At 38.8% G+C, this 24,567-nt stretch overlaps 3 protein-coding genes across 8 annotated transcripts; 1 reads left to right on the plus strand and 2 right to left on the minus strand.

Annotated features, from left to right (window-relative positions):
* Positions 1 to 12,612, minus strand: LOC125237741 (receptor expression-enhancing protein 6). 6 transcript variants are annotated; one of them, XM_048144914.1, is made up of 6 exons: positions 12,405 to 12,611; positions 12,104 to 12,336; positions 7,238 to 7,361; positions 5,011 to 5,109; positions 3,257 to 3,298; positions 1 to 1,128 (listed from the first exon to the last, which is right to left on the minus strand). In XM_048144914.1, exons 1-4 carry the CDS (start codon positions 12,532 to 12,534, stop codon positions 5,018 to 5,020), a joined length of 579 nt encoding a protein of 192 aa, XP_048000871.1. In that variant the 5' UTR covers positions 12,535 to 12,611; the 3' UTR covers positions 1 to 1,128; positions 3,257 to 3,298; positions 5,011 to 5,017. The 6 variants fall into 6 exon arrangements, with proteins under 6 accessions (XP_048000871.1, XP_048000892.1, XP_048000878.1 ...); XM_048144935.1 differs by lacking the exon at positions 5,011 to 5,109 and adding an exon at positions 5,753 to 5,834; XM_048144921.1 differs by lacking the exon at positions 3,257 to 3,298 and having other exon boundaries at positions 12,405 to 12,612.
* Positions 12,613 to 12,807: 195 nt separating this feature from the next.
* Positions 12,808 to 15,929, plus strand: LOC125237734. Its single transcript, XM_048144904.1, has 2 exons — positions 12,808 to 13,150; positions 15,226 to 15,929. The coding sequence occupies exons 1-2, from the start codon at positions 12,997 to 12,999 to the stop codon at positions 15,813 to 15,815; spliced, it is 744 nt and encodes a 247-aa protein (XP_048000861.1). The 5' UTR covers positions 12,808 to 12,996; the 3' UTR covers positions 15,816 to 15,929.
* Positions 15,930 to 22,256: 6,327 nt separating this feature from the next.
* On the minus strand, positions 22,257 to 23,705 carry LOC125239228 (proline-rich protein 2-like). The gene has a single exon (XM_048146762.1). The coding sequence runs from the start codon at positions 23,703 to 23,705 to the stop codon at positions 22,257 to 22,259; it is 1,449 nt and encodes a 482-aa protein (XP_048002719.1).
* Positions 23,706 to 24,567: the final 862 nt, after the last annotated feature.

Raw genomic sequence — 24,567 nt, forward strand, 5'->3', positions numbered from 1 at the left:
TTATAAATGAACTCGTTTTTATTACGTGAAAAATGACAGGACTAAAACTCTTCCCTCCCAAGTGCATACAATAAAATTACATTTTGACAGCCAAATCATCAAAGGCACACTAACAAGGTGTTTGATCACAAGCTAATGTGAGAAACTGTTAACTTTTATAACATCAATGGCAAAATATAACTCCTAAGCTATAACTTCCAACTAGAACAACAATACAATGTAAATGCTTGCTATAAATTTTATACAAAATGTAGAAAAATTGTTTTGTATAGTTTGCTGTCAAATGTGGAAATTTGCGTAACCTAAAACACGTCATCTGTAACGAAAGAGAAATTTGTTCTCTACTAACATTCCTTGAGCAAAAATTTTAGGTATACAACAGGAAAACTTAAATCAATTCCATTAAGAGATCTAGAAACGGTAAAAAATATGCCTTTGATTACCATTAATATTACTATCAAGATCTTACAGGCAAAAAGAAAAGATTAAACTAAAGATTTATTTAGGCACTAAATAAAAGTTACAAATAGAAGAAAGTTACGATCGTAAAAAAAAATCCTTAACTACTTTATATTACACGGTTTCCTTAACAAAATGGAAAATAAACCAATTACAATTGAGTAGTCAAATCGGATAACAGATATTTCAATATAAAAAACTGGTGTTTTTCTTTTTTTTTCGAAGCCGTGATCGTCAACTTTCTGGTGAATTGACCCTTACTTGGACAGTGGCACTATGTTTGCCGAGTTAATAAAAAAGCACCTACACAGAATTATATTTTAGGAAGTTTGCGTTCAGATACGCAAGCAGTTTTGCGAAAAGAACCCATCCTCTGAAAACTGTCTTTTACAGAAAATCTAAATTCTATCGACATTTTTCAACGGATCGGATTCTTTTCCTTAAATGGCGTCAAATTTTCTGCACAGCTGACAGTCGCCGCTGTCAGTAAGTAAAAATAGTAATGAATTTGAAAGTAAGTTTGCTTTACATACATTTAGACATATTAAATGGCGTGATTGTGCTTGCAAGCTCGGCAGAAGCGGGTGCATGATATTTGTACTTTTGCTCCCGAGAACTATGTCACCGGTTAGTTGGTCTTCCCGATGGAATCTTTGACGACGCGGCTGGCTGGAAATAAAAAATAGAACATTAATATGTTTAATTTTTTTAAATTAATTAGGGTAACTTGCCAGTAGCTGACCCTCTTCCAATAAATAACCTTGCACTAAAATGAACTTTGTGTAGTGGTAATCTGAATATATTTTAGAGTAGTGGTCAGTTACTGCGAGGTAGCCAGTAATAAAAAATATATTTAAAAACCGGCCAAGTGCGAGTCGGGCTCGCGCACAAAGGGTTCCGTAGCAGCAAATATAATAAACCAATAACTTAACCAAAATTACAGTTAAATCAACCTATCTCAAAAACTATAAGAGATACTTTGATCAAACCAAAAATCGTTGAAAGAGTTAATTAGCATGCATCACCTCTATTTTTTTTAGAATTTTATACCCCGTAGTTATAAAAATAGAGGGGGGGGGACATACTTTTTACGACTTTGAGAGCTGATATCTCAAAAACCGTTCACTTTAAGAAAAATGTTTTTTAGAAAACTTTATATCATTTTAAAAGACCTTTCCATTGATACCCCACACGGGTATGTACATCGAAAAAAAAAATTTTCATCCCTCAGTTACATGTATGGGGGCCCCACCCCAATTCTTTTTTTTTTACTATTTAGTGTCATAATTTTGTAGCGGTTCATACAACACATATTCCCATCAAATTTCATCACTGTAGTACTTATAGTTTCCGAGTAAATCGGCTGTGACAGACGGACAGACGGACAGACGGACAGACGGACATGACGAAACTATAAGGGTTCCGTTTTTGCCATTTTGGCTACGGAACCCTAAAAATGAATTGTTGTAATGATAATTCAGTTTTAGTATAGAGTGGCCAGTTATTGGACAATGGCGAGTAACTGGCAATTTGCCCTAACTCTCTTGTGTAACCCTTACCACCCAAGAGTTATAATATCAACCGCTTGTAGGCTGCACCGATAGCATGGTTGCGCGATAAAGATAAAACATCAGGCCGTCGCTGACGTCACGGCCTGATGTTATATCATTTATCGCGCGACCATGATTGCCTCAGATTACCTGCCTGGTTATGATAATGATAAACATCAGGTGTCGTTTCCAAGCAAAGTCTTACTTTGTTGCTTCTAAAACTACATATCTTGCTTTATGATGAAAGAATGAGCTTCACTGAACAAGTTATATGTATGAACCAATATTTTATGGTTAGCTACAAAGTGGAACCTTGGACTAGACATCGACACATAATGTTACACCACAGTATTAATACGGGCATAGATGGATGTGGCATTTATGGAAAGCAATATTATGTAGATTCTCTAAAGGCATGTTTTCACCAAATCATAATTTTGGATTTTTTGAACAATTTTTCATGCCTTAAGTGTACAACAGAGGCTGTTTTGACCACCACGCCACCACGTACAGAAAAGGGCAAATAATGAAGAACTTTTATTTATGTATTTGATTCTAAAGAGTGTATAAGTGTGATATGTTGTCGGCGCGGTGTTTGTTTCAATGTAAACCTACCCAAATAATTAAAAACAAACGTCCTCATTAAAATCTTTCTGCTATATGGATAATAGGTCCTCAAATCTGCCAAGCAAGCATTACTATCATGCGCAGATTTTATTAGTGCCGTTGGTAAGAATAAATCATAAGTAGGGCTAAAGTAAAAATTATAATTATAAGATGTTTGTTCACAAATACGTGAACACGTGTATATTTTTTATTGTCAAAGAGCACAAGTACGTGTTCAGATATTTATGAGCGGTTTGACCGCTCCGATTATTCCTATGGGGACAATACTTACAGTTAAACTTCTGGCAGAAAATAATTATTTAACGCGTTAGTCCAAGAGTTAGTGCAAGACACACAATCACAATGCATTAAATGTTATAATTATTCTACAATTAAATTGATGACATTTTATTCTACAGTAGATGTGATGATACACAAGTTATTATGGATTTTACACGAGGCTATGTTATACTTAAAGACTTATGCTACGTGTATGTATGTTACAATAAAAAGCTTGTTTCTAGTGTTAAATATTTTCTAGTATTTTGAAATCATGGTCGCGTGTTAGTTCTTATTATTTTCGACCAGATAGTTTATTAAGCAAATCTAAAAAGCAACTTTATTCCAATATATCCACTTACCATTGGATTTTGTATGAATTTTACTGCATTAGTCCATTTTACCTAAAACCAGGTATCATTGTTAATATCGGACCTTGATTACTTTCAAGTTTATAGGGATTTTACAAAATAATTATGAGCAAACATAAACAAATTAAATAGCTAATTGTCTAATAAAACAATGCATATCATTTTCAAAAAGGTGAAACAATATATTATCCTATAAATGACAGACTGAACTCAAAAGAGTGCAATGTCGGGCAAGATTTCGTATTCATATCAACTAAGGCAGAAGTAGATAATCACTTGGGATCATAATTATAAAATAAACAATTGAAATCATTAAGCAAAACAAAAAGAAATTCATCTATAAAATGAATGCGCTTTTAAAACCCCACGCCAGCGATGCGTCGTCAAAAATGCACGAATGAAGATCGATATATTGTCGGTAGCCGCGCGCCCCATTTGACTTTTACATAGGTATTATTATAGGTAAAAACACCATTACATGGTCATTAAACGAAATCTTGCTCAACTGCAAATTTAATCTATTAGTGTAGTCTATAAATATTAGTAGGTAAACTGGGTGTCGTCTATGGTACAACTACATCTACGCGACAAAACAAAAAAAAACATACAGGCATAAAGTCTTGGGGGGGTTACATAAGTTTTCGCTTGAGATTATCCAATTTCATTTCAGTGTCATGCACCAACTTTTGGACTTCAGTTTCGTATGCGTCATTTTTGAAGTCAGACAGTTTTCTAGGTGGACTTTTCGCTGCGATGGGTTTCGATAGGCGCTTTTTCTCTGTGCAATCGATGACATCATTTTAAGGATATAAATAAGGATAAAAAGTATGAGAAGTGGGCAAAGGTAAATTTAATAGTGTAGGTAGCAACTTCGGGTGTTTCACATTTTGATAACAGTACGAGTATAAATATGTTTTAATGTAGATCAGGTAAGTACGGTCACGGACTTTAATTGTTGATCCACTTCTAGCTCATTTTATACTGAACATCTCATAGTTAAGCATAGTTAAGCTATGACGAAGCCCAGTATAAAATGAGCTAGAAGTGGATCAACAATTAAAGTCCGTGTCCGTACCAGAATTATTTAATTATCTAACTATTCATTTTCATTGTCCTATCAGACTTATTTCTCCAAAACATAGACGGTTTTTTGTCTCAAATGCCTTCTTAGACACGCAGGATGATATATTTAAATTATTTAAAGTCACGAAGTCAATTATAAACAGTATTTATAAACGCTCACTAAAGTTATCAAGCAGATAAAATTCGTTTGTCCTTTTCTATCTCACCAGTACGTCGGAAAGGGACAAACGAACTTTATCGGCTTGATAACTTTAGTGAGCGTTTATGAGTAAGGGGGTACGTATGTACCTATTTGAACTGCTTTCGCTGTGTTGTTGTTTTTGACCTAAATCCCTATGAAAGTGCGTATTAGCTGTTTACAAAATAAGACCAGTGGTTGGACACTGTCCCGGTCGGAAGATTGCGGCTTGCATTATTACGTGACAATTATTAGGTCGGTTGACATGACGTCCCTTTGCGAGAGATACCAAAATTAAGAGAATTACTTGATTTTTGATAACCCTATAAACAGTCGAAGGGATAGTGCATTGCATTACAAAAGAGTAACATAATTCGAAGTGCCCTTTCTGTGCGTAAGTACTATTATTTATTCCGTGATTGTTAAGACATAGAAGACCATAGACAAAACCCTCACTGGAAGCGGAACCGGAAAGGTGCTGTACCTTGTGTTTAATCAGAATGGAGGTTTTTCAATTGTTTGTTGAACGCGTCGAAAGTTTTGTCCATGTTTTTGTTTAAGTTCCTTACAATGTCGTGAAGTTCTGAAAATCAAAATTAATCTTGCATTTATTTTTACGGCATATCTTATTGTATCTATGAAAGTGATAGAAGTTTGAAATTTATTTTCAATCTTATGTGTGTTATCCTTCTAGGTAGATCGAAATTAGGCTATGTAAACTACCATTAATATAGTAATTACTACTATAACATGTCCGTCTACGCGTTATTTACTTCGCCATACAAATGAATGAACAAATTGCACCAAAACCCATTACATAAAGGACTATGACATTATGTGTCTGTCTAGTAAAGGGTCCCACTTTGTCGCTTCGCTTACCATAATGACGAGATTTGCCTGTAGTTACAAATGAAGTTCGCACAGCACATGAAACTGTTCGAGTTTCATTGCTACCCTTATCGATTAAGGGGTTGAAAGAAAACGAAATTATGACATTGTAGTGGCAGGTTGTGAGGTTTCCAGCCCTTCGCCCACATCACAATGGAACTCATATTCCACAGTCGACTTCTACGACACCCAAGGAAGGAACGACACGAATAACCCGTCAAAGCGTTCTTCTAAAACGACAAAGTGTGACATTTTGCTTAGAAACGACACATATTTCCGTGTAAATGTATGGAGACAGGACCGTCACAAAGACCACCACCGTGCAGAAGTACCTATACCTTTAATCTTTATGCAGTTCGTCTATTTTTTTGGTAATCGCCGCAAAGGCTTTATCTACTTTCTTATTTACGGCGTTCGCAACTGAAAATTAAAGTTACGATTACATAATTATGGCATAATCATGATTCATATAAAAGATAAATCGGTTAGTTGCTATAAACAACTTAGTCCCTGCAAGCAATGAGGAACTGTTTATAAAAAACATACGTTAATCGCAGTAGATAAATAAAAAATGTTTAATATTACATGGGTCATTTTTATGTGCCAAGCGAGATGAAAGTCAGTTGAACAAGAGCTATGATCGATAAGAATTTCTAGAAAATAAATTTATAGCAGTATCTTCCTCTTACTAATTGCTTTAGTAATTATGATTATTCTCCGAAGTGTAACATAATGTGTATGAATTATTAATTTACCTTCACAATACTATAATTATAAGATTGGATTTGATTGAATTGGTGGAACCAGACACCGTTCTAACGAGCGAGAATGAACGCTCACTCATGCGTTAAGAAAGTTTAGTGATCTCCACTGCTGAGCAAAACTAAACTTTTAAATTAATATGAGATTTTTTGTTTTTAGACAACAGATTTTTCCTGTACAAGTTTGAAATTTTGTCAGGATTTTAGCAATCTTTTCAGGCGATTCCTCCAAATTTTATGACTATCTACTACTAGAAAATGATCATATCCATAACCCTTTGAGTTGCAGGCGTTCATAAGTTACGGTGACCGCTTTCCATCAGGCGGACCGTATGCTTGTTTGCCACCGACGTAGTATAAAAAAACATTAAAAAAAAACAACTACAAAGACGATCGACAACATATCTTCCTATTCAGTCAACATCAAAATTGGTGTATTTCGATGCCTTAATATGTTCGCTGTGAACGCCCATGATTTTTAAAGACAAAATACGCCGATCGCGCCTGCGTCAGCTTATACTACATTCTAGTAACCCGGTCACCCGCTGGACATGAGCGAGTTAGCAGTCGCCCCTGTGATAGACTAAACGCACGCGGCAAGCGTCAGCGGCTATAGTCCAAAACGATTCCATAGAATTTTATATATTTTGTTCGGTGGCGATTGGAGGTATGGCTCCCCGCCGCCGCGTCGCTTCTGTCTCTAGTCCAGTATGATCATAACGCGTGATATGGGCTATCACGTCGATTTCGCACTAATAAATACCTCTGCCACACACTCGACGAGCGGCGTGGGAAGTAGGCAAAGCATAGTGTGCCGCGCTACTCGTCATGCCCACCGCTCCTAATTTTATCGGTTTTTTAGCGCAAGTAGAGTAAGTGTGTCGCCGGATAGGGCAACATCGCGGCAGCGCGAGGAGCATAGTGTGGCAGAGGCATTACAGCGCGAAAAGGACGCACTGGCGCAATAGGCTATATCACACTAGTGTGCTAAGCCCGCAAGTCACAGAGATGTCTCTTGGGCCCATATGCCTTATGAACGAAAAGACAATGGTTAATAAGTACCTGCGCTGGCAGCGGCGTCGATCTGCGTGTGGTGCTTCTGGTAGTAGGGGCGGATGATGCGGTGGTACAGGATGAGTGAGCCGTTCAAGTCTCCGGGCAGGTAGCACCATATGATGAAGATGCACTGTGGATTGAAACATGATTTGTGAAACTAAAAACCTTAGAAATAAACATATCGAGCGAGGAAAAGCATTTACGTTTAAATAGACGCTATATTTACTTATGTATCTGTCTAGTTTTAATGCAGAGTTACTCAGCAAATGTAGATTAGCATGACCATTATGACCATCAACCATATATTCTTTCTTTATACCAGTCCACAACAAGCAAAATGAAAGACAGTCAGCAGTGACTATCACAGAGAACAATACAGCGAGGATTTACTGGTGAAACCCGATAAATCGAGATAATTTGTCCTTGAAATAACAACATTGTGGAAATTACACATAGTTCGAATTTCAAAAACCACTTGCTCTACTCATCGGGTTTCACCAGTAAACCCTGGACAGGAATGTAGCACCAAAGTGCAGAACACTGTCTAGACAATAAAACTAAGTGGTTTTGATTTAAGAGACCTTGGCCGCTTCCGATGCAATATTAAAATAAATTGAGGAATGCAACTGACTCTTGTAAAATGTAAATTATAAAAATGAAGGTGATTTACAAAATGCAAACTCTAATTTTGTAGATTTTAAATTCTTGGTATAGACATTATACGTCAATGATAGCAATTAATTAAATTAATTTGACTGAGCCCAGGCTCTCATGTCATGAGTCGTGGGCCGTGGCGAATGCCGGGATAACGCGAGGATGGTGATGACCAAAGATCGGACAGTTGGGCTGGGCGTCATTTGTATGACGTTTTCGGAATAATTAACCTTATGTTGGTAGAATGAGGCCCAGTTGTCCGATCTCTGATGATGACTGACGCATTATCGCAATAGATAAATATGTAGGTAGGTAAGTAAAGATATATGCTCGATTGTAGTGTAACTGACGCAAATGAGTAGTTTTTCGATCAAAAGACTGAATTCATAATGAAGTAACGGCCTCGCGGAGTCGCGGAGCCGTGTGAAGTAAGCGTAGCCAAGGTGCCGTTTACGCCGTAGTCGGGAATGAAACGAATCTCTGTCCCACTGACTATCAATTTGCTAGACTACAGTTCGCCGGTAGGCAGTTATCGTCCGGCAATGACCCTGTGGCTGTTATGGTGAAAGATGCTCCATAAACGGAGATGTGATAAAAATACATTAACGTTTCGTCCACTATGGTGTAAACGATTAACACCTTGACTAGACAGACACAGATCATCACTACCTACACTGCATAACGTTTATACCTCATCAATATCTACATCATTTGTTGCGAGTTACGTAACTTATTTGGTATTAGGATGTAGTACCTACGTGAACTACGTACCTGTGTCAGCTCACCTTAATCTTTAAGGCTATAGTAGTATTTTCATATTACAGTCGAGTTCATAAATATGTGTACATTTCTTCACCTTAATTCTTTGCAATATTAGGTGAAAAAATGTACACATATTTATGAACTCGACTGTACAACAGGACGACCAAGATTGAGTAGTTGAACCTGTTCTTAAACTAACGTTATAAGAAAAACGTTAAAATGGCGACTAAATTGTACCTAATTGTCATGGCACATGGCATACGAAGTCCGCCTATCCGAATAAATTATTTATTCACTACAAAAAAAATGCAACCAGACGACCCATGGACATCACGGTCACAGTATAAGGACGACTCAATAGTTACTCTCTGGCAGCGGCGACGCGAAAGGTACCACGTGGTTGAACAAAATTACTACTTATAAATGTTACTCGACATCGTCCAAAGTAAGATGTTGTTATTTAATACTATTAACCATAAGTATTAGTATAATAATACCACATTAAATCAGTCAGAAAACACAAAAAACATCATTATGCATGTTAGGCCGTTTTCACACGTTTATCCGATCCGATATCGGATGTCGGAAGGATTTTGTGGAAAAAATCCGAGATGGCGCCTGTAATGTATCTGGAGGATATCGGTCCGACATCCGATATCGGATCGTTAGGGTTATGTTTTAATATACAGGGTAAAGTGAAAACGCACTAATTCTTATCCACGTTTATCCAAATCCGCTTGCATGTGTCTCGTACGTACCTATACACAACGCGCTTGTATGCACCCCGCGCGGCGTACCATACGTTTGTAGAAGAGTTTGAAAATAATAAGCAAGTCACACGGTATTTTAGTGACCATTCAAAAATATTTTGACAATCACTCCAAAACCTACCCTGTGTCGAAGTTATCGGAATACCAAAAAGTGCGTATATAGCGACATACTTATACCTACCCTGTGTCGAAGTTATCGGAATACCAAAACGATATCTAAAAATATATTGATTTAATACTTATCAGACTATACGATACGCTCTACTCGTATTCATAATAACCATTGTTCAAATGCAAAACGGCTATTTATTATACTAATGGCCGAACTAACAAATGTAATGTACTCGTTAAGATAATTTAACAATTTACGACTCCTATATAAAATAGATAAATTCTAGAATAGGTATCTTATTTCATAAATCTAAAAGAATTATTTTATCTTGTGTGAGTAATACTGATAATTTTATGTCTGGAATAGATAAGGGTGGGCAAAGTATCTAGAAAGTATAGATAGAGGATTAAACGAGGTGGCAAAGAGGTGAATGGCCCGCTTCATAGCAAGTGGACAATGTAGTCTAGTGGCACTAAAAACTCCAACTATAACCAACTAGCTTTTGCCCGCGGCTTCGCTCGCGTTAGAAAGAGACAAAAAGTAGCCTATGTCACTCCCCATCCTTTCAACTATCTCCAAAAATCAAAACAATTCGTCGCTCCGTTTTACCGTGAAGGACGGACAAACAAACAGACACACACACTTTCCCATTTATAGTATTAGTATGGAAGTATGGATTGAATTTAGTGTAATTATCAATATAAATGAAATGAAATATTTATTTTAACATAACGATTTACAGAAAATTAGTTCTATGGTCCCACACTAGGCGAAGCCTGTCCCGTGGAAACCAAGCAAGCAAGCAATAAAGTTACATGTAATAATGATGTTTAAAACCTATTCTTAGTTTCATATTAAAACTGATTGCATTCATATTTGTGTCGCTTAACTTCAAACCTGGGTAAATCCATTCTGCTTTAAGGTTGAATATATAAAGAATTCAATATGATCTGAAAGATAATCAACCTTATAGCTGAATGGATTTACCCAATTTTGAAATTAAGCAACACAATTAAAAGTACCTAGATATAAAACATGGTAGGTCAACAAGGAAACAATGAGGTATAGAACCAACCGGGAAGTTTATCTATTGCAATGTATGATGTATGCAATAATGGACTTGACCAATAACTGACCTTTGTTCTTGAAACTAATGACATCATTCACAGGTGAAGAATGACAAAGACTAAAACTTCGTATAGACGGCCAAACTCTAAGAAAAAAACGTACCTCAAAGCCATACAGAAAAAGGTACGGTGGCCAAGATGGCGTTACACCTTTGGGGAACGCTCGGCTAGATGGCGCTAATATTAATATTTGACATTTTAACACATATCAAGCTAAGAATATGAGCCAAATTGTCAAAACTGAGGTTCAAAAGTTTTAAGCTTGTGTCACAAGATGGCAGTCTATGCACTGTGATTACACATTTTACTTTGACAGTAACTCTCTATAATACTCAATCCTCTTTAATAATGATAATGTCAGTGTATTTGTGATTATAATGTTAACAGTGTGTTATAAATATCGCAAGTATCATATTATTACATTCAGTCAGTGATAAGACTTTTTTACCGAGACAGTATGTGCACAATGTATTTTTATCTTTCTGATGTATACTTGTATGAAAACAATTGAATTCATGAACATACAACTAGGGTCATCTAAAGAGGTATACAGAAATGAGATTTTCCTCCTTAAAAATGATAATTTCTAAAAAGGCTGTTGTTGGGGAGACAAAATAGTTATCTATTTAAGAAATACTTTACTGACACTTAATGGACGGTCACCAAATCCTCAAACACACCCATATTTGTCGTATTTATTAACCTGTTGTCTATTTCTGTCAAAAAATTGTCATAAAATAATTAACTTTCATATAAAAATAAAAAGTCCAACGCCTTATGTTAGCATCCTTATCAAACACAGCCAAAGGGTTTAATAATTTATAACATACAAATAAGACTCAAAACGGGTCATTCAATTGATTTACAATTAGTTGACAATGTTGACATATTTACTCATCTTTCACTTATTGGGATGAAAACATTTAATCAATTAAATACTATTTTAAGTTTGATTGATTGTTGATAGTTGGCCACCTGCCACTATCATAGTTATTAATTGAGTCTGATATGGTCTACTTCTTATGCCTAGTAACTAACTAACTTTATAAAAAATGAAATAGGGGGTTGTATGACAGGATAGTAGTATGGTAGTTGTGAAAGCAACATGTGATTGACAATCTGCCTGCTTTTGGTCATCCCTAATCTTGTCATGGTAGTAATGTTTAAAAATTAAGTATGTGATATATTATGGTTAATTTTATTATAAGTTTAAATCATTGTACTGTCATAATAAGCTGTAGTACTGATTGTCTTAAAACAACAGGAAAATGTAATGCATAGGAATGTACAAATTATTAAAGAACATGGTAAACTGGATTTGATGTTGTTTAAAATTTGTAGACATATGCAATAGGTATAATTAAGTTTGTTGCACAATCTTTGAAATAATAAATTTAGCAACAAAGTGATGAGTAATGTAATTAGTGACATATGGAAATGTACTGACCTTTATTAACCAATAGAGCGGGAACCATCCCACGATGAAGTCGGAAAAGTATTCGACGACCGAGAAGCACGCGTACACCACCCAGTATGTCAGCCACTTCGTGTCGTCATCCTTCGCAGGGGACTCCAGAGCCCGCATTGACATGTAGGCCGGGTACACGAAACCAATCGAGTTGCATATCAGTTCAGCGCCGAATCCAAACACTAAATATAAACCGGTGAACGCCACCAGACCTGCCAACACAAAAGAACGTCAAAACCCGCTAAGGATATAAATAAACGCTAAGGAAAAATAGGCTCACCGACGAAAAGGTACAGTCTGTTCACGCCGGTTTTCGATTCCATTTGGTCGAAAAACTTGGTCCATGGCTTGCTTTTGTCGTTCAGCTGGCGTTCTACGGCTTCCCTGTACTCTAACAATTTGGCACTCATGGTTGGAATATGGTGTGAGGCGTTGATGAGATAAAACCGGCAGACAGTCCACGGCCACGACTCGTTGACAAGTAATGGCTGACGCTAACTTTTTTTATAATGTTGCCATGAGACAATAATATGTAGCTTTAGTAGTTTCATTTAGAGAGAAATATAATACGGTTATATTTTTGTTGTGGTAAATAAAAATAAAATATACATAAATGGAACAGTTTAACGCTTAACGTGTATTGATTATGCATAGTATAGAAAATTATGGATCTATTAACATGAAATAGTTTTAGCCAATTATTTTTAGTGGTAACATTTCACATACTGTCAGTATTTGACAGCTGATATGGTAGAAAGTTAAAAATCGCCGTCATCGCATCGCTCTAACGCGAACGCGTCGCGATTAGCGACAAATACATCCAGAAATCAACGCATACTGCAGAAGTATCGCCTTTGCTGTGCAATACTAACATGGCAGATACATCAGATAAAAATAAAATATTAAGAGAACAAATAATTGAAACAATAAGACAGCATCCAGTTCTTTACGACAGTAAAGTTCAATGCAGAAAAGAATTAAGAGAGGCATTATGGGAAGAAATTGCTGATACTTTCGACCTAGATGGTAAGGCTTTTTTTATTTATTTTCTTATAATATTTTGTACAAATAGGTTATTAAAACGCCTTTGTAATAGTTTTAGATTATTGTAGGTACGTATTATTTAGGTAGTAAAGTACTTTAGTAATTAACATTAATGTTCTAGAGAGTGACCATTGGTAGACTTTATTTACTCGCTAATTAGGATTACAAATTGTCAAGATATTAGGTTTTCTGTTTAGGTACTACTAATTAACTATAGGCATTTACCATAACCAGAGATCGGATTTTTGCGCGTCATCTCATACTAAAAGTCATTAAAATGACGTAAGTCATTAAGAATGTCGCAAATCCATCCGATCTCTGACCATAACATAACGTAATGATGGGGTTGGCCGGTCTAAGTATTTTACAGATGGCGCCAGCGTATGTTTTATCGGTTATGATGTTGATGATGTACTAATTATGTGAATATTATGTTTACTTTTTGGAAATTTAAGACACATATCATGGAATTAAAATCTTTGCTAGCGCGCCTGGTGCAACTTTATTCAATTACTTATTTACCAATGTTGAACAGTAGAGATCGTAACGTACAACTTATAGTTGAGTAAATTTGACTAGAAACGACATCTCTACTAAATAACAAAAATTGGTTTGGATGTGTTCCTCGTTGTCTCCAGATTACGAATGTTTTATAGGTGGGGGGACGGGTCGAAATAAAGGAGGGTGGGTTGGCATTGGCAGCATGCCAAGTCCTATGGGACCAATTTGTTCGTATAAGGTATCATTTGAAAGCGAAGCGCAAGGGCACAACCTACCCCTCACAGTTAAGCGCCCTCCACACTCGCGCGCGTATGGAGGACGCTTTAGGTAAAATAAGGATGGGCGCCCACGGGCGACAAAGTTGCTCGGCCACTTACGTATTTTCAAAAACGTATAACTCCGTATAGACAGATAAAGTCTAAGAAAAAAACGTACCTCAGTAACATACAGAAAAAAGAACGGTGGCCTAGGTGCTAGGTGGTATTACACCTTTGGGGTTCGCTCAACTAGATGGCGCTAATATTAATATTTGACATTTTAATTTTTAACACATATCAAGCTAATAATATGGGTCAAATTGTCACAACTGAAGTTCAAAAGTTTTAAGCCTGTGTCAAGAGATGGCAGTCTATGCACTGTGATTACACATTTTACTTAGACAGTAACTCTCTATAATACATCGAGTATTTGTATGAAAAGTTGCGTCGCTTCGTGAGCGCACTTTCATAATAGCCCATGGTCGCGACAAAAAAGTCGTTGCCAAAAGTTGACCGTGTGCGCGCTCTCTAAGTGGCTTGGCCGTTTCGTTACTACAAGAACTATTGTTAAACGTATTAAACAGTGGGCATATTTTAATACGGCAGCGAAATGGCCAAGCCGCATATTTTACCTAACGTGTAGCGTTTGTGAAGTTGGAGTTAGTAGAGTTAGAAGCTTGGCTCTACATGAGATCTGACTACTTTTTGAGAGATCAGCCGGGACCCGGCTTTTAAACCCGGGACCGCGATGTTTGTGACGTCATAGTTAACCCCCCCACAGCCTGAGAATGCGGCAAGTCATTTTTTCGTAGTCAGTAAAGTCTACCCATCACAACGATACCACTTGTCAGCAGTATACTCTCCAGTCACATCAACTTTTTCCGAGACCCTCTGGCCGCTCTACTACTAACTTAACATAAAACAACTGTATATATTTGAAAATGTGAAATTTTTAGTCGAGCAGGAATCGCTAAGTACCATGTTGTATGTAGAAATATGTGTGTTCAGCATTTTCGCAGAAACCCTGCTACCTTTCTAGTGGGTTTAGGGTCTTCTCCTCAATTTCTAGCTGTGGTGGCAAATATTAGGCAGGCTGTTAGAATGCTACGTTGCCGCCGCCGACGCGCGACGTGGCATACATTCAGCTTCTAGGCCTAAAAATGATTTAGCGTAAGTATAGAGGGTGAGATGACACTGGACTCCCTGGAGCTAACTGTACCTACTTACTCGTTGAGCGACATTACATTTTAACCATTCTCCCGTTATTATGTCGTTCATGTACTTTTGCTTTTGTTTCAGTTCAAATTCTGAAAGTAAAATGGAAAAACCTCAGAGATTGTTACAAGAAACATATAAGAGCGCAGACTGATGACTCTAAAGCACTTTCATCATACAAATATTGGCAGTGGTCTAAGTATATGGAATTCTTAAGGCCGCATATACGTTCATATGCAGAAGTCAGTTACCCTACCGATGATAATTTTGAAGCGAGAGGATATTCTGAAAATTTTCTGAATGTTAAGCTGGAAGATGCGGATAACACGAACTTTGGGTCAGATTCTGAAGCTACTGTATGTAAACAACCTGCAAAAAGTAAAGAAAAACGTGTTACAAATTTCGAATCAGATTCAGATCCTTTAGAATGTGTAATAGAACAACCTAATTGGAAAAAGAGACGAATTAATGCCGATCCAAATGAAAATCTTAGCAAAATTCAAAGTAACCTGTATAAAAATGTGCATGAATTCGACGACGTGGAACTGATATTTTTAGGGTATGCAAAGACTGTTAAGAAAATGCCATTGAAAAGGCAGATAAATATAAAGATGAAGATTGCGAAGATAATGATGGAAGAAGAATTAAAATCCTTAGATGATGAGGCAACATGATTCCAAACTTATTAGATAGTAAATACATGTAAAAGAGAGAAAGTATTTAAGTATTTAGTGCGTATCTAAGCAACAGGGAATAGGTACATTTTAGTTTGGAATTTAGGTATGTGTGGTATAGAATACGTAGGATGGCTGTGAGCCTAACTATAATTATTATAATAACTTATTAATGTAACAACACACATAACATAATCTATGTTATAATAAAAATATTATACTTTGAATGAAAGACTGAAATATTATTAATTTGTTAGTAGGTCAAACTCTCATATAAATAAATATTGATCCATATGCATCTTGCATATTTTTCCTAACACCTTTTTGCAATAAGAATACCTACTCAAGAACCTGTTAATTAATAGGTAGGTACTATGACATATTTATATTTAGTATTGACTGAACTGAGACTGTTTGGGTTCAATAAGGTTAGGTTAACACATCTTATCATGCAGGACAAAATACAAACTTAAATGATAATAGAACAATCGTCAGCAAAAAGGACCATCTTCTGACCAAGCATACCTACCTAGATTTATATTGACTATCTTTTTCATCGTTTCGTATTATTGCACCATTCACTATTTTATCTACTTTTCAAGATTTTTTTGAAAGGATAGACCAGGTAGGTATTCATATTTTCCAATTTAAATGAAACACACATTATTTATAACACAAATCATATTTTGTTCAATCTTAAAAAACTTATACATTACATATCACATCGTTTTTTATGCAGCTGTTTTACACAGTAAATAATGTAACGCTGAAACAGTGCTTTAAGTGCTAACTTAGTACATTATATAAAATAGTGCTCTAGCCGTGCTTTCACAAAAATAATGTTCTTATCGTACAGTAGCAGGAACTTATTTTTAAGCAATTGACTAGAACAGATATAGAAGCTGTAATAGTTGTTCGAAAATGAAATTATGAACAAATAATATAACTTATTATAAAAAGCAAGTTGTATAACATACATAACAACGAATTTAAACAAAAATAATTAAATTTTCTGTGTCTGTCATTTTTACACATTCGAGCGAAGGACAGTCATAAAACGAAAACTTGTTGATTTTTATTTCGCAGTAGATTATCTGAATCTGACATCTTTGATTTATAGTGCTAGTTTTAAACGGTGGGTGCAAGATTTTAATATGTTTCAATATTCATATAGATTTGAAATATTTCACGTCAGTAACAATTAAATAATTATTAATAAAATACACATATAACCACATAGGTATTTAAGTATTATACAGATAAGTAGCTCAAGATTATGAGATTCGCACATATGTACTATAATTGAAGAAAGAGAGGAGATAGCAGGTACCAAATTGTACTATAATAAGACATTCAGCTAGTATAGATAGAAAATTACAAATTTGTCTCTAGATAGATTTCGAAATATATGACAATATTAAACATCTGTGCTAATGTATTGTAAGATAAAATTTCACATAGCGTCTACTACCAATTAAAGTTACACAGTTTTAAGCAAAATTACTATGTAAAAGAATCTAGTTGATTACCAATTATTAGATTTTTTCTACTAGAACGCCACATCTTACCCCGGTCCTTCAAATGCGTACCAGTCTTACATTTGTTCTGCTTTTCTTTTAATACGTCATAATGCCTTATATTTTTGAGGTTCAGTCTTCACACACAAACATGCTTCTGAAAAACCGAGGTTATCATGAAATAGAGTCAGACCTTCCTAAATTGACAATGTTTTGATAGGATAGACATTGTAAGTATTAAATTTGTTAACGTCATGTTATCATATATAAGTTTGTAAATTTTTAATTTTAATGTACCTACAGTTTGTGATACTTATCAACATCGTTATCAGCTTACCTTAGTCTGACTCTAGATGCTTACGTTTAATTAATACACAGCCCTAAGCATTCGGAAGTAACAATGTCGAAGTAATCGCGAAGGTCGCATTCGTGACATAATCAGGGCCCGTAACTTTCATGCCGATGACATAAATTTGACGTCACGCTGCATATAGGTGATTCAAGAGTTTTATTTAATAATTATTCATTAATCATCAATCATGGGTCAAAACTAATCTATTTATACGTGAAATAATTAATACCTACTTGATACAGTTATGAAAAGTAAAATTTTTTTTTTGTTTATTTTTTATACATTATTTGTTTATTTTACATTGTTTTTTGTTACCATATCTTATACTTTTAAACGAGCAATTCTTGTATATTTATTTATTTATTTATTTATTTATTTATTTATTTATATCGTCGCCGTAGAGCGAAAAGTCACCAAATCGTTGATTGGTCATTTTGAGTTATGAGCGTTTAAAGAAAAAAATAATTAAAATAATTTTTACTGAAATTATCTTCAGATGAAATTGTGGTTTTATATCTGTTTATTAATTGGAAACTGCTATTCTTTGGGCTCAAAATGGATTTATATTATTCACACTTACGATTTAGGAGCTATAGGCGATAATTAATTTTTGCCCTTAAATATTACACCTTAATTATGACTTAGTGATTTTTTGAACGAAGTTAATGATTATTTGGACACATTTTAGTGTGTTTAGACTTAACTAAGTAGAGTTAGTTGAATTATGACTGCTGTGATAGAGTGAAAATACGTGTTAGTTAAAAACTAGGGCAAACCTTGGCTTATTGGTGGTACGTAGTTATTCGGTGATATCTGGTTATTATCTCGATTTGTGGGCACAGTGAGGAGATAAAACCTATAAAATCATTACGAATTAAATCGGAACATCCGACAGCAGTTGATGGCGGTGATTTTATAGGTTTTATCTCCTCACTCACACAAATCGAGATAATAACCAGATATCACCGAATAACTATGTATCACCAATAAGCCAAGGTTTGCCCTACTTACTATATATATTTTTTTGGATTCTGCTTAATATTTTAGGAACAAATTAAATCACGTCATTTCAAATTTTGCAAACAATTTATTAAAATAAAATAAACATCAAATCAAATTAAAATGGTCTCTAATTATATTAAAATCATCATTAGAAAATCCATAAAAATTAACATGGTCTTCCTAAAATAGCTTTCTTTACGCATCACAGTCACTCTTCGTCCTCGTCATCTGTTTATGTGACATTAGGCTCACACAATCTGTCAATAACTGTCTTATTGGTCGGCAGACTTTGGTACCATGAACGAAGCTCTCGAGGAATAACTCCCTTAGTGCATAAATTTAAGAGATCTTTTTTTTCGCCTCAGATATAGGCAATGCCTGTGGATATGCCTTTGGAATGGGATAGTCTTTTATCTTATTGATCCAGTCCTCGGCGTCGTCATGGTTGTCTGGTTCATCAGGTACACGCCCCTTGAGCCTCTTTGTGCGTCTCAGCGGCTTTGGCGGGCCACCGTAAATCTGTTGGACATTAAATTCAGAGTAGGGGCCCTCATGGCTGTAGCGAAATTTGACTACACGAGGACGCTGCTTCTCAAATCTGAGACACTTAAAATTTAAGCCACGCCAATTTGTTGCCATGTGTCGTGTGTCGTATTTCTAACGAAAGCTTCATTCAACGCCCTGACATCGAGCATTTCGTCGTGAAGTAACTCTTTTACGACGTATGGTGGAGCATTCGTACCTTTATCAAAATGACAACACTAACAACCAATAATGAAAGCCGCTAGAAATTTCATGTCGTTCTCACTATGACTAGGTACCTACAGTCACCGGCAGTAGTATCTTCCGACAATAAGGCCGCAAAAATATGTGACGCGCTCTTATTTGTAGGGTTAGAAGAGCGAGTCACATATTTTTGCCGCCTTCATGTAGGAAGATACTATTGCCGGTGACTGTACGAAGTGTAGAAGGAATTGAATTTCGTAACCGTATATTACTTGAATGCACAATTAACTTAGCACGTTTCATACTTAATCTCGGTACACGCAATTGTTATGAAGCAAATTATTATGCTTTTTTACATACTATAAGTACAACAACCATTACATGTTTATTCAATTATTTACTCAAATATAATAATGCTCGATGTCAGGGCGTTGAATGAAGCTTTCGTTAGAAATACGACACACGACACTGATGGCAAGAAATTGGCGTGGCTTAAATTTAAGTGTCTCAGATTTGAGAAGCAGCGTCCTCGTGTAGTCAAATTTCGCTACAGCCATGAGGGCCCCTACTCTGAATTTAATGTCCAACAGATTTACGGTGGCCCGCGAAAGCCGCTGAGACGCACAAAGAGGCGCAAGGGGCGTGTACCTGATGAACCAGACAACCATGACGACGCCGAGGACTGGATCAATAAGATAAAAGACTATCCCATTCCAAAGGCATATCCACAGGCATTGCCTATAGGCATTGGCTATAGATATATCTGAGGCGAAAAAAAAAGATCTCTTAAATTTATGCACTAAGGGAGTTATTCCTCGAGAGCTTCATTCATGGTACCAAAGTCTGCCGACCAATAAGACAGTTATTGACAGATTGTGTGAGCCTGATGTCACAGAAACAGATGACGAGGACGAAGAGTGACTGTGATGCGTAAAGAAAGCTATTTTAGGAAGACCATGTTAATTTTTATGGATTTTCTAATGATGATTTTAATATAATTAGAGGCCATTTTAATTTGATTTGATGTTTATTTTATTTTAATAAGGGGGCGTCCATTAATCGCGTCATACTGCATAGGGGGGGAGGGGGTCATAAAAAAATCACCAAATATCACCATGGGGGGTGGGGGGGTTAGGAACATATCACGTGTATTTTTTTGTTACACTAACGTAAAGAAAAAAACATTTCTGAGCTATTTTTATATCAACTTTTACAGTAAGAACTTGCGTTGTGCAGTGCAAAGAGAACAGAATAGAAATATAATATAATTTATTCGTGAACATAGTCAAGATTAATTAGTTAATTACACATTACAACACAAACAGAAAGGAATGAAGTGCCACGAAATGGCCTCATCTCAGCGTGTTGCTGGTAACTTCCAGCGCTGATCTTCCGATGAGACCATCAAGTGAGAAAAAAAGAGCTGTGTGCAGTCGGTTATTTTTAATTCTCAAAGATTTTTTTAGTTTGCCAAGAGTGTTTAATTTTTCTTATTTGCCAACAGTGGCCCTGAAGCTTAAGTAGTTTCATGTGCTCTGCCTACCCCTTTATTGGATACAGGCGTGATTGTATGTATGTACGTATAAGGGCCATTTTTTTTCAATGTTGTCCACCCCACTTTTTTTGTAACATGGGTATTTTTTACGCGATTCATATTCAGAATCGCGAGGTCTTTTTGATCGTAATAGGAGAAAAAACCGGCCAAGAGCGTGTCGGGCCACGCTCAGTGTAGGGTTCCGTAGTTTTACGTATTTTTCTCAAAAACTACTGAACCTATTAAGTTCAAAATAATTTTCCTAGAAAGTCTTTATAAAGTTCTACTTTTGTGATTTTTTTCATATTTTTTAAACATATGGTTCAAAAGTTAGAGGGGGTTGTGTCCCCCACATTTTTTTCCTTTAGGAGCGATTATTTCCGAAAATATTAATATTATCAAAAAACGATTTTAGTAAACCCTTATTCATTTTTAAATACCTATCCAACAATATATTACACGTTGGGATTGGAATGAAAACGGACGGACGGACAGATAGACATGGCGAAACTATAAGCTACCATCCACACTCATAAGACGCATGTCTTGCGGCGCGCAACGGACGTCTTCACCACGCCGCCTGAATGTAATTCAAAAAAAAACGTCTCCTCAGTACATTTTGTATAGGAAGGACGTAAGTCACGTAAGACGCGCCCCCAGGCGGCGGGGCGCGGACGTCCGTTCCGCACCTCAGGACATGCGTCTCTTAAGTGTGGCCTGTCCCTGAGGGTTCCTAGTTGACTACGGAACCCTAAAAATGTCCCAAGATTTCCTTTTTTTTAGACCTTCCAGTCCGTTACCGCCATACAAAATAATCGATGGAATCAGGCGTTACTTTGCGGAAATCCATGTTAATCGTAAACTAGAACGTTCCTTTGCTAATCCGCGAATTGATAACGTGCAAGTCAATCAGTGTTAATTAACCTGTTGTACTTACTTGCGTATTTTTACATGCAATTAATTTTCCCACCCTCCCACCGCAAAAATAAAAATAAATACGCAAATAAATACAACAACCCACCACCAAAAATACAAAACTCGACACGTGTTTCGCCTCTCTACGAGGCATCCTCAGGAGCTGATGTTGACGGTCCGAAGTTCCGCAACTGACTGATCGTCTCCGTGTGTTTCTGGTCGACCCCCTCCTGGGGGGAAGATCTTGGCCTTTCCATCTCACTTTGAGATTCTTGGCGGCGTTGTTTTGCCGCCCGCTACTGCGGGCGCTTCTCTAGTTGCCTTCTAGGCTTGGCTTCAGCGATGGGCCGCCGGCGAAGCCGGCGGGCCATCTGTGGCTGACTGGCGGTGGCCTGTCAGCAGTGTTGCGGGGGGGCGGCGAGTGCTCCTTCTCGGCGTCCTCCCTGGCGTGCTACCGGGTCCGGTGGGCGTGCGTGGTTCGTTGGCGGGCGACGAGTCTCCAATCTCGGCGCCCAGGCCCGTCTTCTCCTTGGAGTCGGCGGGGGCGGGTGCGGGTGTCCTTTGGGCTGCTGCGTGGGTCGTTGTTTTGAGGCGACGAATCTCCAACTTCGTCGCCCCGGTTTGTCGGCTCCGCGGGCCGACAGTCGACGACTGGTGTTGTCTGGTGGGCGTGCGTGGAGCGGCGCGGTGCTCTGCCGGCGGGAAGTCAGGCGCGGTGGCGTTTTTGTTGCGGCGACTCGGGGTGGGTAGTTGAGAAAGCAGGTTTCTCTTCTACCCTCCCCTTTGTCTTTGCAAGGCTGCCGTGTACCACCGCTCTTTTGGTACGCTTTTGGCGTGCTGCTGTATTTTTTGTACGGCAGCCTTGCATCCGGGGTTCGTGGGGTCGCGGCCGTTGGTCCGGGGCCCGCGCTGGGGCCTTGGTGATTGGCGCGACGATGTGCTGGTCGGCGGGCGCGGCCCCCGGGTTGGGGGCCACGGGGCTGGCCGGAGCTGCGGTGGGGCCCTTGGAAGGGTCCTCGGTCGGCTGCGGCGCGGCGTGGCGTGTGGTCGGTGTGGCCGCGGGTCCGGGGTCCGCTGTCGCGGGCGCGGCGGGCGCGCGGTCGGTGTCTGTGGGGTCTGTGGTGGCCACAGCCTCCGGGTTGGGGGCCGTGGGGCTGGCCGGTGCGTCGGCGGGGCCCTTGGAGGGGCCTGCGGTCTGCTGCGGCGTGGGGTTTTCTGGCGGTCGTGGCCGTAGGCTGGGGTAGCGTGCGGGTGCGACGCGCGGTGGTGGGCCGACGCTTTGAAGAACCTCCAAAAACGTGGGCTGGTTGGCTAGGGCGGGTGTGCGCGCGATGCGCGGGGGGGGGGCCAACGCTCCGGAGGATCTCCTCAAGCGTCGGCGGCTGCTTGGCTGGGGCTGGTGGTTTACCCAGCAGTTCCAGCGCTTTGGCGAAGCTGGACTCTGGATTGGCCTCCGCTCTGCGAAGGGCCGCGTGGTCTTCTGGCCGGAGCTCCACGTCCTCGCCGCGGAAGTGTCCCTTGAGCCTAAGCATCATATCCCTTGCCTGAGTCGACACTGGCGACCTGGGCGGGGACCCGGCTTTACCCGAGCCGTCGGCCAGGATACGATCACGATCCTGGTGACTGCACGGGGGCGGCCGGAAAGGGACTTCCCGCGGGGTCGTAGAGACGTCCGGGGTCGGTGTGACGGTGGGCCGCGGCGCTGGGTGGCCGGCGGCGGGTTCGTGGCTCGGTGGTTTTCTTGCGGGTACGCCGAGAAACTCGCGTTTCGGACTACCCACCCTAACCAGCGGGTCGGGGGGGGTCGTCGGGTTCGGCGTACCTGCTGCGGGTAGATGACCCATCGCGTTTTTCGAAGTACCCACCCTGCCCGAGGGGGCGGGGGGGCACCTCGGCGCGCGTCGGGTCATTCGTGCGCAGTCGGGCTTCGGATGTGGGCGGTGACACAGTCGCGACGCTTCATCGCCTCTCAGCGCCTAGCATCTAGACCTCTATCCGGTTGCCCAGATTAAGGTCCAGAGCCGGGGCGATCGGCGACGGCTTCAGCGGTCTGCGGGCAGTCCCCTCCGGCGCGAGCCGGGGTCAATCCGGCGAAGATTTTCAAAGAAAATCGCGCAGGATCGTCAGGAGCAGGAGAAGTGGTGCGTCCGAGCGACAGGAGTGTCGGTGGCTGTCCTTATCGTCTCCAGAATGGTCGGCCATATTTATAATTTGTCAACCCCCCCTACCAAGCAAGTTAGATGGAGAAATTCGTAATAACGGCGATGACGCAACATTCAACTGCTCATTAAGGATCAACCCCCTATTGTTGTACCTAATTATTTCCAACTGATCCAAAACCCCTAAACGCAGCCCTTTCTCACATACATGTAATACATCAAAAGAATGATTATCTGATACAGTATGGCCACTCTCTATCAAATGCTTTGCAAAATTGGATCTTTCTGGATGGTTGTGCCTGTACGACGCCATATGCTCCTTGTACCTGGTAGTGAAATTTCGGCCCGTTTGGCCCACGTACACTTTGTTACAAACATCACAGGTCAACTTATAAACCCCAGATTGTTTCCCTTTCTCGATCCTGTCTTTTCCGTTGCAAAGCTTGGAGTGCAAAGTATTATTTGTCCTAAAGGCCACTGGAATGTCGTTTGACTTCAAAACCAGAGGCCATTTATAAGGTTTTGAAGTCAAACGACATTCCAGTGG

Source organism: Leguminivora glycinivorella, chromosome 2 (assembly GCF_023078275.1).
Source record: "Leguminivora glycinivorella isolate SPB_JAAS2020 chromosome 2, LegGlyc_1.1, whole genome shotgun sequence".
In the NCBI taxonomy this organism is placed as follows: Eukaryota; Metazoa; Arthropoda; class Insecta; order Lepidoptera; family Tortricidae; genus Leguminivora; species Leguminivora glycinivorella.

Excerpts from the sequence above, each read along its gene's own strand:
- LOC125239228 (XM_048146762.1), bottom strand. The coding sequence starts at position 23,705 with ATGGGTCATCTACCCGCAGCAGGTACGCCGAACCCGACGACCCCCCCC.
- LOC125237734 (XM_048144904.1), top strand. The coding sequence starts at position 12,997 with ATGGCAGATACATCAGATAAAAATAAAATATTAAGAGAACAAATAATT. Across the intron at positions 13,151-15,225 it reads TGATACTTTCGACCTAGATG|TTCAAATTCTGAAAGTAAAA; the intron begins GTAAGGCTTTTT and ends CTTTTGTTTCAG.
- LOC125237741 (XM_048144921.1), bottom strand. The coding sequence starts at position 12,534 with ATGAGTGCCAAATTGTTAGAGTACAGGGAAGCCGTAGAACGCCAGCTG. Across the intron at positions 7,362-12,103 it reads CGCTCTATTGGTTAATAAAG|TGCATCTTCATCATATGGTG; the intron begins GTCAGTACATTT and ends TTCAATCCACAG. Across the intron at positions 5,110-7,237 it reads CGACGCCGCTGCCAGCGCAG|AACTTCACGACATTGTAAGG; the intron begins GTACTTATTAAC and ends TTTGATTTTCAG.